General features: G+C 37.4%; 1 protein-coding gene across 2 annotated transcripts in view; it reads left to right on the forward strand.

Annotated features, from left to right (window-relative positions):
- Window positions 1-15,849, forward strand: part of PLXDC2 (plexin domain containing 2) — a 448,342-nt gene that overhangs the window by 324,606 nt on the left and 107,887 nt on the right. For both annotated transcript variants that reach the window (XM_045463293.1, XM_045463292.1), the window contains exon 7: window positions 13,189-13,288. In XM_045463293.1, the coding sequence (XP_045319249.1) occupies window positions 13,189-13,288 (100 nt within the window). The remainder of the gene's footprint in view (window positions 1-13,188; window positions 13,289-15,849) is intronic.

The raw sequence follows: 15,849 nt of genomic DNA on the forward strand, positions 1-15,849 counted from the left end.
TGCATAGCAAATCACAAGTCTATTTCTCATTTGTTTTTTAAAAATACTGGTTAATGTTTGGTGTTTAAGGATCTTTTTTTCTGACTCCAACAGATGACACAATCACAATCTCACAAAGTTAGAAGTATTCTGAGTTAAGGTATAGGGCTAACAAAATCGTAAAGACGTAATAAGAGTATAATTTTGTGTTCCTGTCCAGCTTAAACTTGCAGAATCAACATTATAGATAGGGAAGTAAAACACAATTCTTTCTGTAATAGTTGCTACTAACTGGCTAAGGCCAACTTTGTTTTATTTTATGTTACTCATTTCATTTCATTTTGTGTGAATGAGAAGAAAAAAATCTGATTTATGCAGAAACTACCAATAGAGGACTTGTTTAAATCGTAGAGTAAAATTAGTAATGCATCAAGTAAACTTACTGACGCAAATTTCATCTTTATTTCCATCAAGTGATTTATGTCAGTAGCTAATGATGTTTCCTGTGTTAATTGTTAATGTATCAACTGCCCATCCTAACCACTCAGATGACTTTCAACTCTCATGTCCCATGTATGGTCATTTTTCCAACAGCATAATTTTTCATGTGCAAACCAGAGTAATAATGGTCAATAGATGAGAACATATATTTGCACTTATACTAATCTTGCTTGTAATATGATTGAGATAGGGAAGTACTACTGATGTTTAAAATAAGAGTGAGCACAGATTTGCTCGTGGCATTTGATGGTCCTTCACCACAGTCCCAATGTTCTCTTAGCCATACTAGCGACAGAAGTCATGGCAGCATGGATTCATTTAAAGAAGTAAGTTATCTCTCCTGATTGTCACTCTGTATTCTGGAACCAAAGATTTAAAATTCTGTTTTAAGCTATTGTTACGCAGCTGTTTATGGTAGTTAACTTCAAAGAAATAGTTTACTTAGGATGAAGCCAAATCACAAAAAACATAGTGTCTTTTTCTTTTTTTTTTTTTTAATTTTTTTTTTCAACGTTTATTTATTTTTGGGACAGAGAGAGACAGAGCATGAACGGGGGAGGGGCAGAGAGAGAGGGAGACACAGAATCGGAAACAGGCTCCAGGCTCTGAGCCATCAGCCCAGAGCCCGACGCGGGGCTCAAACTCACGGGGCCGCGAGATCGTGACCTGGCTGAAGTCGGACGCTTAACCGACTGCGCCACCCAGGCGCCCCATAGTGTCTTTTTCTTAATTTCCTGTCAGATTACCAACTGTTCCCTTTATGAATGCATTTTCCAATTTCACAGTATCCATTTGTTTCTTGTGCATATATTTAATTACCTGATAAAATTAACCATCTTCTCATCTACTGACTTAATATATTAATAACAGTTCCTTTAAAGTTCATGGCTGATAACTAATATCTAGATTGCCTCTGGTTCTCTTTCTATCAGCTGTATTTTTTTTTCTTTTCCTCTAGATTTTCATTCATTGGTCATGGCTTTTTTTGTGTTAATTAATTTATTTATTTTTAATTTACATCCAAGTTAATTAGCATATAGTGCAACCACGATTCCTGCCCCTTACCCATTTAGCCCATCCCCCCTCCCACAATCCCTCCAGCAACCCTTTGTTTGTTCTCTATATTTAAGAGTCTTTTATGTTTTGTCCCCCTCCCTGTTTTTATATTATTTTTGTTTCCCTTTCCTTATGTTCATCTGTTTTGTATCTTAAATTCCTCATACACCTGAGTGACATCATATGATATTTGTCTTTCTCTAATTTCACTTAGCATTTTATACCCTCTAGTTCCATCCACGTAGTTGCAAATAGCAAGATTTCATTCTTTTTGATTGCTGAGCAATACTCCATTGTATGTGTGTACCTTTTCATCTTTATCCATTCATCCTTCAGTGGATATTTGGGCTCTTTCCATACTTTGGCCATTGTCGATAGTGCTGCTATAAACATTGGGGTGCATGTTCCCCAATGTTTGAAATCGCACACCTGTATCCCTTGGATAAATACCTAGTAGTGCAATTGCTGGGTCATAGGGTAGTTGTATTTTTAACTTTCTGAAGAACCTCCATACTGTTTTCCAGAGTGGCTGTACCAGTTTGCATTCCCACCAGCAGTGCAAAAGAGATCTTCTTTCCCTGTATCCTTGCCAACATCTGTTGTTGCCTGAGTTGTTAAAGTTAGCCATTCCAGGGGCGCCTGGGTGGCGCAGTCGGTTAAGCGTCCGACTTCAGCCAGGTCACGATCTCGCGGTCCGTGAGTTCGAGCCCCGCGTCAGGCTCTGGGCTGATGGCTCAGAGCCTGGAGCCAGTTTCTGATTCTGTGTCTCCCTCTCTCTCTGCCCCTCCCCCATTCATGCTCTGTCTCTCTCTGTCCCAAAAATAAATAAAAACGTTGAAAAAAAAAATTTTAAAGTTAGCCATTCTGACAGGTGTGAGGTGGTATCTCATTGTGGTTTTGATTTGTAGTTCCATCATGATGAGTGATGTTGAGCATTTTTTCATGTGTCTGTCAGCCATCTGGATGTCTTCTTTTGTGTCTATTCAGCTGTGTCGCCTTTTATGCTAGATAATTTTTGATTGAACGTTGGGCATTGTTTACAAACTACTAAAGGAATAGATGGAGGTTGTGGACGTTGTTTTCTTCCTCCAGAGAGGGTTTACATTTTTTGTTTGACAGGTAGGATGCAACAGATTACTTTTTTTTTTAATTGGCAAACATTTCTAATTTTTCCAAATTTTTAATTTAATTCTAGTTAATTAACATATAGTGTAATATTTATTTCAAGAATAGAATTTAGTGATTCATCACATACATATAATATGCAGTGTTCAACATAAGCGCCCTCCTTAATACCAAACAGATTACTTTAATACTGTCAGAGCTAAGTTCTTTCAAAGTTGACCATTAGTTCTTGTAAAGACTGCTAAATTTTGGGTTAGCACTTACTTTTAGAGAGTAGTCCTTCGGGGGCGCCTGGGTGGCTCAGTCAGTTGAGCCTCCGACTTCGGCTCAGGTCATGATCTCACGGTTCGTCTGAAGTTTTGTTCAGTTTCTCAATGTCTGAATCTTGCTTGTAAATTACCAAATGCCTTGACGGGAAAGTGGTATTGCATTCACTTCTGTGATTTCCTCTCTCTGGAATCTTGGCTTTTCAAGTCTTTGCTCTTTGATGGCCACCTGATGCCTTCAACGGGTGCTTTCCATATGTTATTTATCTTTCCTGCTTGATCTCAGTAGGAGAAATGGTCTCTTACCAGTTTGTCTGCCATAACCAGAAATCCCATTCACTTTTAACAACAATCCCCTAATTTGATAAAATCTAACATTTATTGAGCTCTTCATATATACCAAGCAGAGACCTAAGTGTTTACCATTTATCCCATACAATTCTCACAAAAAAGAAGAGGTGGTTGCTTTTATCATTTATAGAAAGGGAACCTAAAACACCCAGAGACATTCAATAACTGTCCCAAAGTTGTGAAGCAAAGATTTATCCAAAGTCATCTGGATATGACTCCAGAACCTGTATTCCTAATCACTGACCCCTACTGCCTCCCTCCAAACTTCCTTTTCAAGAAATGCCTGAACTGCTTCACTCACTTTGATATTCTCTATGATCTTTCCTGGCTGGTCAGTATTATACTGTAGCTCTGCCCCCTTGAGAGCACAGGTAAGAATGGTTCGCCTTTCCGTAGCATTATCCTATTTATTTTGTTAATTTTTTTTTAACGAAAAGAGGTTGTACCTAGGTAAAAAATAATAAAAATAAAACATGCACCCTTTCTTAGACAAATAGAATTTGGAAAATCACATTCCTATTTCCTATTCTGTCAATAACCAGCTGTGACCTAGAACCCATATTCTTTATGTTATTTTTATATTTTTAAATGTTTATTTATTCATAAAATAAACAAGAGACAGAGCGTGTGCACATGAGTGGAGGGGGTTCAGAGAAAGGGAGAGAGAATCCCAAGCAGGCTCTGTCATGTCAGCATACAGCCTGACACACGGCTGCATCTCATGAACCATGAGATCACGACCTGAGCCAGAATCTAGAGTCGGACGCTTAACCGACTGAGCCACCCAGGCTCCCCTTTATGTTATTTTAGTTACTATTGAATAGTGATTGTTGTTTGTTTCATTATAGTAGATGTAGACCTAAAATCTGGGATCATGGATAATGTACCAAGGAACTTACCTATTCATAAAGAAGATTTCGTTCCAAAAACATTAGGGATTTGAAATCAGATATCTTACAGTCCTGATGCTCTCTTTCCTAGTATATCATCAAAATTTAGAAGTTGCATTTCCTTTGACTTGTGTTTCTCTTTTGTATTTTGAATTTATTACATTATTTCTCCTATTGTATTTTGAATTTGTTGTTATTTTAGATACAGACTAGGCAAGGACATGGTTCTTCCTGTGTCTTTTGCAAATTCAGTTATTTAGCTCATGAGAGGGAGAGGGTAGTCGTCAATTTCAGACAACACAGTTAAAAAGAAAGTCATATAATCCTTCTATAAGGTGGGGGGGAAATCACAGAGAATGCATACCCTGCTTACACGTCCACCTATTCTATCCATGTTCTTGGTTCAATACCTTACTATCTCCTCAGCAAATTTTCGAGGAGGTCAGTATAGAAGAACTCTATTGTTTATTAAGTAAAATCACTTTCTAATCTGTTTCACCATTTAAGTATTTCAACTTAATGTACCTTAGTGTAACATCCACTGTTTCCATGGAAGAAGGCATAGCTAATAAATCAGCATTGCCTATCTGGTATAGGTTTAAATGGCACCCTTAATGCATTTTTAAAATTTCCTTCAAGACTCTTTCTCTTCATTCATGATAATCATCCCGAAAGTATTAAAAGATGAACAATTGCTGAGCTTGTGGAATTTATGGAAAAAAATAATTCAAGAGAGTAAGAGAAAGCCATAAGAACTGAGCAGTGAAACATTTACCTTTGATATGAAGTAATTTGCCTTTATGACTATTGCTCTGTGTGTGAGAATGTTGGACATGTGTTTATATAATATATTGCATCCAAAAAACTTTATAGTTCTCCCAGTAGAAAAATATATACACACATACATATATGTATGACATCTATACATGCACGTTACATATTCACATACTTATGTTTTTTATTTAAATAAAATCTATTTAATAAATTTATGATGCGAGATTAAGAAAACCCAGGTGACATAAAATGCTGATTATAACTCTCAAGAAATAATACGAAAGAAAATGGAGACACAGATGATTTTACATTATAGCATTATCCTGTATTTTAAATACATGAAATGTAAAATTGTATCAACATGCCTTTATTTAAGATCTACCTCATTTGCATTTGTGGATGTATTTTATGGTTTAGTTATATCACACATAAAACCTCCTGATGTTTTAGTTTCTTTTTCCTTTTCACAGTGTGAGAAGATTACAGACTGACCCACTTTCCCCTTATAATGTTTCTATAACAAATGATGTGGGTAAGAATCAATCAATCAATCAATCAGTCAAGTAGCAAGGTAGAAGGATCTATCTAGAGGAAGTAATTTTAGAAACAGAAACTTGTTCTAATGCCGGCCCTGCCCCTAGCTGTTGTATTGTCCTTGGGCAACGTATTTGATCTTTCTGGGTGTGCTTTCTCTTCAAAGTCCTTCTTCCTTTCCACCCCTGAGATGTCACTGAGATGTTGATCTTGCCCATATCAGCCCGACTCCCTGCTCAATGCTTCAAGACCAAAGAACTCTCTTGTCCCTCCCTGAGGTAAAAGGTCTGTGCAACCTACATGTCTTTCCAAACCCAAGGAGCTTCCCAATCCCCACCCTTTTCCCCTAGTGTTTGATTGCCAGGCCATGTGTATGCAAGCTCCCTTGTCTAGCTGTAGTCCCAGATAAAGGCCTCACTATAGTCTTATTGTCCCAGTCTCACAGCCTTCTACAGGCAGGCATCTGCCTCATTGTCTTATTTTATAGGAAGCTCCAGTTCTACTTGTCAGTTCAGTAAGGGGCAGTCTTTAAATCACAGGTCACAGCGGTGTGTGTGTGTGTGTGTGTGTGTGTGTGTGTGTGTGTGTGTGTGTAAAATGGATATGTTGTCAACATTTAGATATCAGAGGATTTTAAATAAAAATATAGATTTGTATCACCCCTTGAGAAATTGGAAGCCCTAGCTCATTTGCCCTACATTTCCACACAGCAACAACTGGCTGGGAAATGTACTCAGGGTATGTTCCCTCCAGTTCCCTCCCACAGGAATTTCTTCTTTCTTACCCTAGGCTGGTGCTAGTTTATGTAGAGATTAAGTCTGAAACCCGTATTTTAATATAGGAACTATCTTATGCTGTCTCCTTCCAGATTTTCTATAGGGTGTGATAGTGGAGATGGGAATGGAGGGATGTTAAGAATATATCTTTAGCGTATGACTTTCCTTTGTTTTCATGCCATCAACTTCATCTCTCAATACCTGGCATATGGAAAGAGTTCAGTAACTGTAAGCTAAAACAGGATTAAAATAATTGTGCAAAATGCTAACAATATTCAGGAAAGCAAATGGATTTTTATATTGTCAACTTTAATGGAAAGCCTTTCTATTCAAATGCAGTTTTCAGACAACTAAGCACTAATACTCAGGACTTCGTGTTGTTTTGATAGTAATAAAATAAAGTATGGCTTTTATAATTGGATACCCTACTGCGAGTAACACAGAAGCCAGATCTGATATTTAAGGATGATGAGGTAGGAAGCTGAAGGTTGAATGCAGGTGAGAACGGGTAAACTAGTAAGCTTTGGATTTTTTTTTTAATGTATATATATTAAGCTACTAGACACCATGTGGCTGATTAGCAAGTGAACAAAAATGAGTTTAGAGTAATTCTTCTCCAGTGATAGGCATGTGATTCATACTTTGGAACACCACACTTAACAATCAAGCCCTTGCTGAGATGCTATGCTGCCTATTAGATAGATAGCTGGGTCCATAATGGAAACAAATGAATGTTTTGGCAAGGTTTGCAGTGCAGAAGAGAGAGGAAAATAAAGTTCCATTCCCTCTGACTCAAACAGCATGCTGTTATCTCCCTAACTGCTTTAGAGGCAGACAGAAAAGCTCACATTGTATGTGTCGCATTTATGCCTCTGTGTCCTGCAGAATGATAGCACAGCATGGAACAGAGCCGCTTTTGCCTCTGAACCTTCCTTGAAGGACCAGGGTGCTCTGCTCTACCTTTACCCGCCCCTGATATTTTTTCCTGCCTTAATTTTGTCTGCCGATTGCAAATCTTTTCTGTGTCTGTACTTCATATTGCTTCACTATTTCACTTGTAGAAAAATTTATACTTACTTAAATAATAAACTCATTGGTGTCCTGTAAAAATGGAACAAAAATCAAACACCTAAAGAAAAGAATGTAGAAATGCTTGTGTAAGCTGAAATGGAAGCATATTTTAGCTGGTGCTAATGTTCCTTTCCTATAACTATCCTGTGGAATGAATGTAATTGTGAAACTCATTCTCAAAAATTTATGATTCAGTACAAATCATACAGAGGCCAAGTGAAAATTTAGCTTTGCTTCAGTCATAAAAAGGCAACTATTATAGGCACTTGAAAATAATGAAGCCACATTTCTTTTTTTTTTTTTTTTTCTTAAAGCATCTATAGTTTACAATTGGTACTGTTTCAGGATGGCTTCCTGAAAACCCCAGAAACTAACTTTGGAAATATTTTGAGAATGACTATAAATTTGTAGAACGGATAAAAAAAAATAGCTTCCCATACAGCAAAGTTTTTAGAGTTCTCATACTTGGACATCCTCATTGGCCATGGCTTCTCTGACTTCATATCCTTGTGCATTAAGAGTCGTCTGTGGAATAGATGATTGTGACAATATGACAGACCCTTTCTTGAACTAATTCTGTGTAATATCAGCTATAATTCTAGATGGTTTATTTATACATAAACACACACACACACACACACACACACACATGCCACATACAACTGCTTTGTTGCAAAGTAGTTCCAGTTAAATGTGGCTTTTAACAGTACTCCTGATTCATCTTAATGGTCTCTAATTAAATACTAATATGGAAACCTGCAGACTGGTCTGACTTGCTCACAGAGAGCTGACGCAGCCCAATTCCTTTGGCTGCAGTAAGTGAGAGGATGAACAATCCTTTCGGAGAACAGCCCCATGCCTTTGATGTCTTGAAATAAAAAGATTACAGTCCAAGAAAGTGAGGTAAAAAGGATATGACAATATCAGGTGGAAAGAGCCAGACTATTTCTGAAAGGAATCTGTGAGAAAGCCTAGAATTGTTCATCTTTTCCTCATTAATCTTTTGCACTATTAAGCATTTAATTCAATTGCCAAAAGTAGTTTTTTAAAAACCTGATATGTAATTGTTTCATAAAAGACTTGGGTGCCTTCTAAGAAAATGTAGGGAATTAAAAGCTTCTCGTACATTTTCACTTTAATATTTAATTAGGATAAAAGACCATAGTTTCAGAAAATCTGTGCTTTTATTCATGAACTCCATAAAATTTTAAAGAAAAGCACTTGAGGCCAGTGGAATGGCCATAAAATTGTCCTTTTCCAAACTTTCCTCTTCTCATTTTGTCCATCTCGGGACATTCCAGTACTTTTCTTCAGTGCTTCACAGGCGGCCTTCTGCACAGGCAGACAACTCCTTATGGCCTGCGGTGTGAAAACCTCCTTGCGGGTGGACAAAATGGCGGCCCCAATGAAATACTCAACTCCCTTCTTCCTGCTATTCAGACCAAAGGCCGTGGCGACGTCATTGACTCTCCTATTTTTCCCACTTTCCTCACACCCATGGCATGTCTTGATGGCAGTGCCTTCACAATTCACCTGGAATCCATCTTTCCATCACTTCTACCTCCTACACATATCACTCCAGTGAAGTCCATGCCACCCATCTCTTATCCTGACAATCGTGATACCTTCCTAACTAGTTTTTCTGTCTCCCCTTGCCTCTTGCAGTCTTGACCACACAACAGATCACAGTATGATCTTTTTCAGATGTAAAAGAACAGCCTTCCTCTGTTCAAAACTCTCTAAACCATCACTGTATGACATGAAATAAAATTCCGAGTCATTGCCATGGCTTGCAGGGAATGTGTGCTCCCTTTGACATGCCCCCACCTCCTCTCATCTCCTTTAACTATCTTATCTACTCCTCATGCTCCAGTGACAACCTTTTAATTCTGAAAGTCACCAAAAACAATTTAGTCAAAGCCTTTGCCTGTACTGGTTCCTGTACACTCAGAATTTTCTTCAAATATCCACATGGCAGGCTCATTACTACAGAAAAATCATCTCATCACAGAACCTCTCTGTGACTTCTTCTCCTAAGGAAGCCCCCATGCCCTTCTAGTCTCTTTGCCACACTTTAGTTTCCTCCTTAGCACTCACCACCGCTCAGCATAGTTTAATTCTTACATTCACTTTTTAATATCAGTCCCTGCCCTCTAGAATGTAAGCTCTATGAGAGCAGCGTCTTTGTTCTGTTCTTTTCTATGATTCTAGTGCCTACAGTAATACACAGAAGATATTCAATTAATATCTAGTAACTGAGCAAATTTATTCTATCTTAGCAAATAGCATGGAGAGTATATATGCCTTTTGGAGAAAAGAATTTTTATATAGTATGTAATATTCTCAGAAATTTATTTTCTGCTTTATATTTCCACATTATATTAAGACTTATAGTAGAGTTATTTATGGTAATGGTGGTTTGTCTGACCTAGTCCTCAGAAGTCACTGTCCCATGAATAAGTATAACTAGAAAACTGGCAGCAAGTTAAAATGTTACCCTTAGAAGCAGACAATGATTTCTGCCTACCTCAGTTCTCTTACAAATAGGTACAATTTTTCACCCTTGTTAACAGTTTACTTGTTGAAGCGTGGAAAGGTCAAGATCATTCAATAGAGTGAAACCATTGAATTGAGGTTTGAAAGGGTCTTTACAGGTGATCTACAATTATCTTCCTAAAGGGTTTGGCCAATTTATGATAGGATTGTTTTCAGTGACAGAACACTGTCTACATTGTTAGGTTGCCCATTTTAGTTCCAGATGGACTTTCCTTAGGTTAAATGAGTCTGAATCTAGGTAACTTAGACACATTGGTGTTCATTTTTTGGCATCGAGAGGAAAAAGAATAAACTAGGAAATAAAGAAATCTAGAAGAGTGAAAGCAAGATGTAGAAAATGGAACTTTCTACTGGAACGTTCCAATCTTTCAAGTTTAATTGTACCTAGAAGTACAGAGATACTTATCTGATTCCCTGATATCTAGGAGGAAGAATTCTACTTCATTTTGTGTAGAAACACCAGAGAAGTTTGTATTTGCTATTAGATCTCTAATAGAAAATGTATTGGTTAGTATTGCTGTGTAACAAATCACCCGAAAATGTAGTTACCTAACTCCATATCTTATGTCTCACAAGATACCTATGGATCAGCTTGGCAGTGCTACTGATCTGGTTTGTACTCTCTTGATCTCAACTGGGCTTATTCATGTGTCAGCTGTTAGCTGGTGGATTGGCTAGGAGCTAGCTGGTCAAAGTGGACCTCTGTTGCAAAGGGAACTTTCCTCCATATGCCTCTCATATATTTTCAGCAGAGCAACAGCATACATTCTCATGGCAGTGGCAGGAGGCCAAGAAAGAAGGTGGAAATGTACAAATACATTTTCAGTCCTCTCTTTTGCTTCACATTTGCTGTCATCTCCCTTTGTCATATTACTGAGCCAGAGTCCAAGTGGGAGGGGATCAAAAGTGACAAGGCAAAGGGTTTGGAAAGAAGGAGGCCATTGATATAGGCCTTTAGTACAATCAGCCCACCACAGGTATAAAGCACGGGAGGAGAGGTTTTGACTTAGAGACAAAATATAAAGGAAGGGAGAGAAAGGAAGAGAGGGAGACAATAAAATCAAAATGAAAGATGCCTAGGTGAAGAAGGTGATAAGGAAGAAAGATTGAAGAGGTGGAATAGAAAATCTAAAAAGAAGGGAAAGCTATGATAAGGAGGTCTGCAGAAACAAAACATGTGACCTAAAAAATAAACCTTATATAAAAATACAATATTCATGGCAATATAATAGGATTTTCCAGTTGAGAGCTTTATGAACTCAAGTTTTGCTTTGAGTATGGGATAAGAGGAATACAATCACTTACACAGAATTATCTGGTAAAATAGTTCTCACCTTGCAGAGGAAAATTATAGTCAAAGATGTTGGAGAATGAAAGCAAGTGATGAATACAAGTTAGTAAAGTTCTCATACTTAATCCTGATCAGGCATGTACTAATGCTATTTGGCAATTGTGACTTTGTTTTGTTAGGATATAAAAAATATAACTTGAATTGGAAATATTTTGTATGTTTTTACTAATTTTTTGTCTTTTTGTCTTTAATTGTGTCCATCTTAAATATAAATGACACATATTAACATTTCTACCTCAACATGGCATATAAAACTGGGTAATAGTATAGAGTCCACTAAAAAAGGAATTACAGGGGTGCCTGGGTGGCTCAGTCGGTTTAGCATCAGTCAGTTTAGCATCTGACTTCAGCGCATTCCATGAAATCGTGGTTTGTGGGTTTGAGCCCCATGTTGGACTCTGCATTTACATCTCAGAACCTGGATCCTGCTGTGGATTCTGTGTCTCCCTCTCTCTCTGCCCCTCTCCCACTCTCTCTCTCTCTGTCTCACTCTCGCTCTCCTCTCTCTCTCTCTCTCTTAAAAATAGGTAAACGTTAAAAAAAATTTTTAAAGAAAAGCAATTACATATATGATACTGAGTATGGCTTAGTAATCACTAAATAAAGTATGTCGGAGTTTCATTTAGTGAATAAACCTTTAGGGACAGAAATGTTGGCTTTGCTTTGTTTGTTTCTGTTGTCCAGATATCAGAATACTTCATAAGGCTGGTTAAGAACTGGACATACTGAGATAAAATTGGCAATACCGTAACATTGTTTAAGAAAGGGGTGATTTAGTACATAAAGAGAAAATGGCATCTTCCATTTACTTGAAATAATTCCATAAATTTCAGATACTTAAAATTTCCTCTTTTAATTGGTTAATTTTGACCAAATAGCCCTTTTGCAATTCCCTGATGTCATGGGCAAAAATAAGCGGTACATCCCTTGTTGTATCTTCTCTCCAAGTTTTTCTCCTTCCTTCTCATTGCTACACTGGTTATTATGGTTTATAGGACAAGGTCAGATCTAATAGGTTCTTGAATGAATTACCTGCAGATGGCCCACAGTCTGCTTATGCCACCTTAAGATTTGTTGGTACATCCATCCGCCCCTTGTTGTTTCTTGTCCCTTTATTTACTGCAGACAGTTTCATGCCCATTTTTATTTCTATAAAACTGGTAATAAACATAGTAATCATCTCTCCAGTGACTGTTTTCTAAATCTAGAAAAATTGGCTCCAAGGATTTGTCTCATTTGTAACTCTTTAATATATTCTCAATGTGTTTTAATTTTTTTAACTGTGAATATTAAAAATGGCTGTCATATTCAGATTTGGGTTCCACTGAGATTTAAATTTAGGAAATGTGACCTTGAGATGACCCATCATAATTCATAAAGTTTTCCATGTAAGTTTCAATCAGAATAGTTCAACATCCATTAACGTTTGCCAAGTTTCACTATCTATTAGTCAACAGTGATATTGTTAAATATATATTTAGCAGTGCACTTACTTGTCCTTCTCTAGGTTTTAGATCTATAAGGCCACTTGTAAACAAGGATTTTTTTTAAAAACCCATGAAAAGTAATATACAGTATTTTAGGAAAACAAATGGTACAGGAAGAGTCTATTCCCAAAATGAAAGCCAGCACTAAATGTGTTTGCAGTGTGCCTATACGTGTGATGTTTTCAGCATTCGGCACCAGTTAGATCCTCAGAAAATCTATTTACTTTCATCATCAAGTAGCTGTCTGTTGGACCAGGAGCTCTTTTGTCACGTTAGCCCATCAAAAGCACTAAACAGATGTTATTTTTTGGTATTGTATGTCTTCCTTCTCTAATATTTCCTGCTCACTCTCCCTGGTCCTTCATCTCCAGCACCTGATTTTCTTCGGTAAACAAGATGATCATGCTCCCCACCGCCACTCCGAAATGAAATGCAAATCTAACACGTAGCAATCTGCTTTTTCTTTTCCAGATTCCCGTCTTGGTCACACAGATAAGTTCGACCAATCACCCAGTGAAAGTGGGACTGTCTGATGCATTTGTCGTTGTCCACAGGATCCAACAAATCCCCAGTATGTAGAAGGGTAATCGCAAAGTCTGAGCCTGCTGTGGGGGTAAATTTAAAGCAGATTGAGTTTAGGCAGATGTGACTGTTTGAACAACAGAATCACTTAGCTGATTGCTGCTTGTAGATTATTGTTTGGTTTATAACTCTTATTGGTATTCGCTGTGTCTCTGTTACTCTTCAACTAATAATTTAGGTAAAGTGAAATCAAATAGCTAAGCCAAGAGTGTGTAATTTTGGATTCTTTGGTATAGTTAGCTTGGTTGCACAGATCTATTTTTTTTTTAATGTTTATTTATGTTTGAGAGAAAGCACGAGGCAGGGAGGGGCAGAGAGTATCTGACGCGGGCTCCATGCTGGCAGCAGAGAGCCAGATGCGGGGCTCGAACTCAAGAACCTTGAGATCATGACCTGAGCCAAAGATCACGACCTGAGCTTAAGTGACTGAGCCACCCAGGCACCCCACACAGCTCTATATTTATCATTAATAACAAGAAGATAAAGGAATGATAGATGATTTGACTGATAGGTATATGACTATTATTTATTTGTATAGCTTAAATTTACTAACAAAAGAGCAGTTTGCACCATTTTATGTCTATCATGTTTATACAAAAGTGTTTGATAGTCTAAAAGAAGATGACAGAAAAAAGTATAAAGTGAAGTAAATAAAAATTTTTGTGGGACTATACCTACCAGAGAAGAAACATAGTTTAAATCATTTTTACTTATCTAGTCTAGTTTACATTTGTAGAATGAATACATATATGTTACTTAGTCAGCTGTTCATCATATTAGAAGTTCAGAATATTAGAAATTAATCATATTAGAAATTCAGAAAACCACCACTGGTAGTAATTCTGATCATGTATATAGCCATCATTTGTAAGTTTCTGTGTTTTAAACCTTCACTATTCTAGAAGAGTCCTGAGGGATGCTTGGGTGTGTTAGTACTGATGTTTGTTTGTGTCCTAAACATGCATATGTAAAGCAAGGGGTGATCATGAAATACCAAGATTAGATCATTTGTTTCCCTGTTTGGTTCAAAGTCCTTATATTCCTCTATAGGGGTAGACTTAGTTTATCACATGCGTATGCTATTTGGTCTTCCCTTGAACTAATTCTGTTTAATTATATCATCTCTCAAATACAGAGGAGGTAAATGGAGTGGAAATTATTTAGATTTTTCAGAGCAGCGGATTGGCTGGAAACGTTATAGGGATTATCTTACAACTACAATTTAGAATGACATTCAGATGTGGGAGTTCTGCTTGCTGAAGAACATGAGTCTTTCATGGCGGTTTCTCCTTGTTAGTGGAGAATTAGTGGGAAGTAACATTTGAGGGAACTGTTAAATCAAGGCAGATTTTCCAGAAACGAAAGTGTACAATGAACAAAGCAAGGATATGCTGGCATGTGTAGACACAAAACGACATCCTCTTTAATAAGAGGCCATGTCGTGGGAGAGCCAAAGTTGATTCCCGTTTGAGGAGTGTTTTCACATTCCTTCTTTCAGGGATGTTAAATCAAGCATGACTTGAGCCAATTATTACACAAGGAAGAGAAAACACCAGTTTTAGTTTATTTGCGGGTTCTTTTCTTCTGAAGAAGCATTTTGTTTGCAGCTTCCTGAGAAGACAGCTTGGTCCATATTGATGTTCTGATATGTTATTGTTTTAACAAAAAGACTCACCCAAGTACAAAAGAAAAAAAGAATCACAAATGTATTTTAATATGCAAGTGTTGTCTCAGAACTGAGGCACGGTAGAATTTTGGGCTCACTAATTACGATTTTGCATCCCTTGCTATAATGTAATAGGGTAACCAGTATGTCTTGAGGAAAAATATTCCTCCCAAATATAAATTTTATTGAATAAATTGGCAAAACTCATATGAATTTTGAGAACAGATGATGTCTAAAGTTGAGACTCAGCATTCATCCGAAACAATTTCACAAGCTTCAAGTTCAGGGAAAAGTGTCTCTCAGGCAAGCTCCATGTTGGACTAACATTCACATTTCCTGTTGACCTCACCGTTCCATCCTGAGAATATTAGCTGAGAAAGAATGGAGGTTCTGAGTTTCTAATCCACTCGTCCCTGCCTGTAGATGGGACCATATTTCAATGAGAAAATTGGAATTGATGTGTTCTATTTAAAAATCTTTTGGGGAAGGGAGCACCTGGGTGGCTCAGTCAGTTAAGCATCTGACCTGGGCTCAGGTCATGATCTCAAGGTTGGTTTCCAGACTAAGAGTCCCGCATTGGGCTGTCTTCTTTCAACACAGAACCTGCTTCAGATCTTCTGTCTACCTCTCTCTCTGTTCCTCCCCAACCCTCTCTCTCTCAAAAATAAAAATAATAATAATAATAAAAATGAATTTAAAAATCTTTTCAGGAACAGAAAAATTTAAGTCTCCTTAAAAATCTGTTCCCACATTTATGTGTAATAATGTCTGTTACATGAACTTCTGTATAAAGGGAAAGATATGTTCACATAGCATTCTCAGCCTAAAAGAAAAACAAAAGCACACATATATGCCAGGGATTAGGCTGACCCAAGATTAGCATA

This window comes from Leopardus geoffroyi, chromosome B4 (genome assembly GCF_018350155.1).
Source record: "Leopardus geoffroyi isolate Oge1 chromosome B4, O.geoffroyi_Oge1_pat1.0, whole genome shotgun sequence".
Lineage (NCBI taxonomy): Eukaryota > Metazoa > Chordata > Mammalia > Carnivora > Felidae > Leopardus > Leopardus geoffroyi.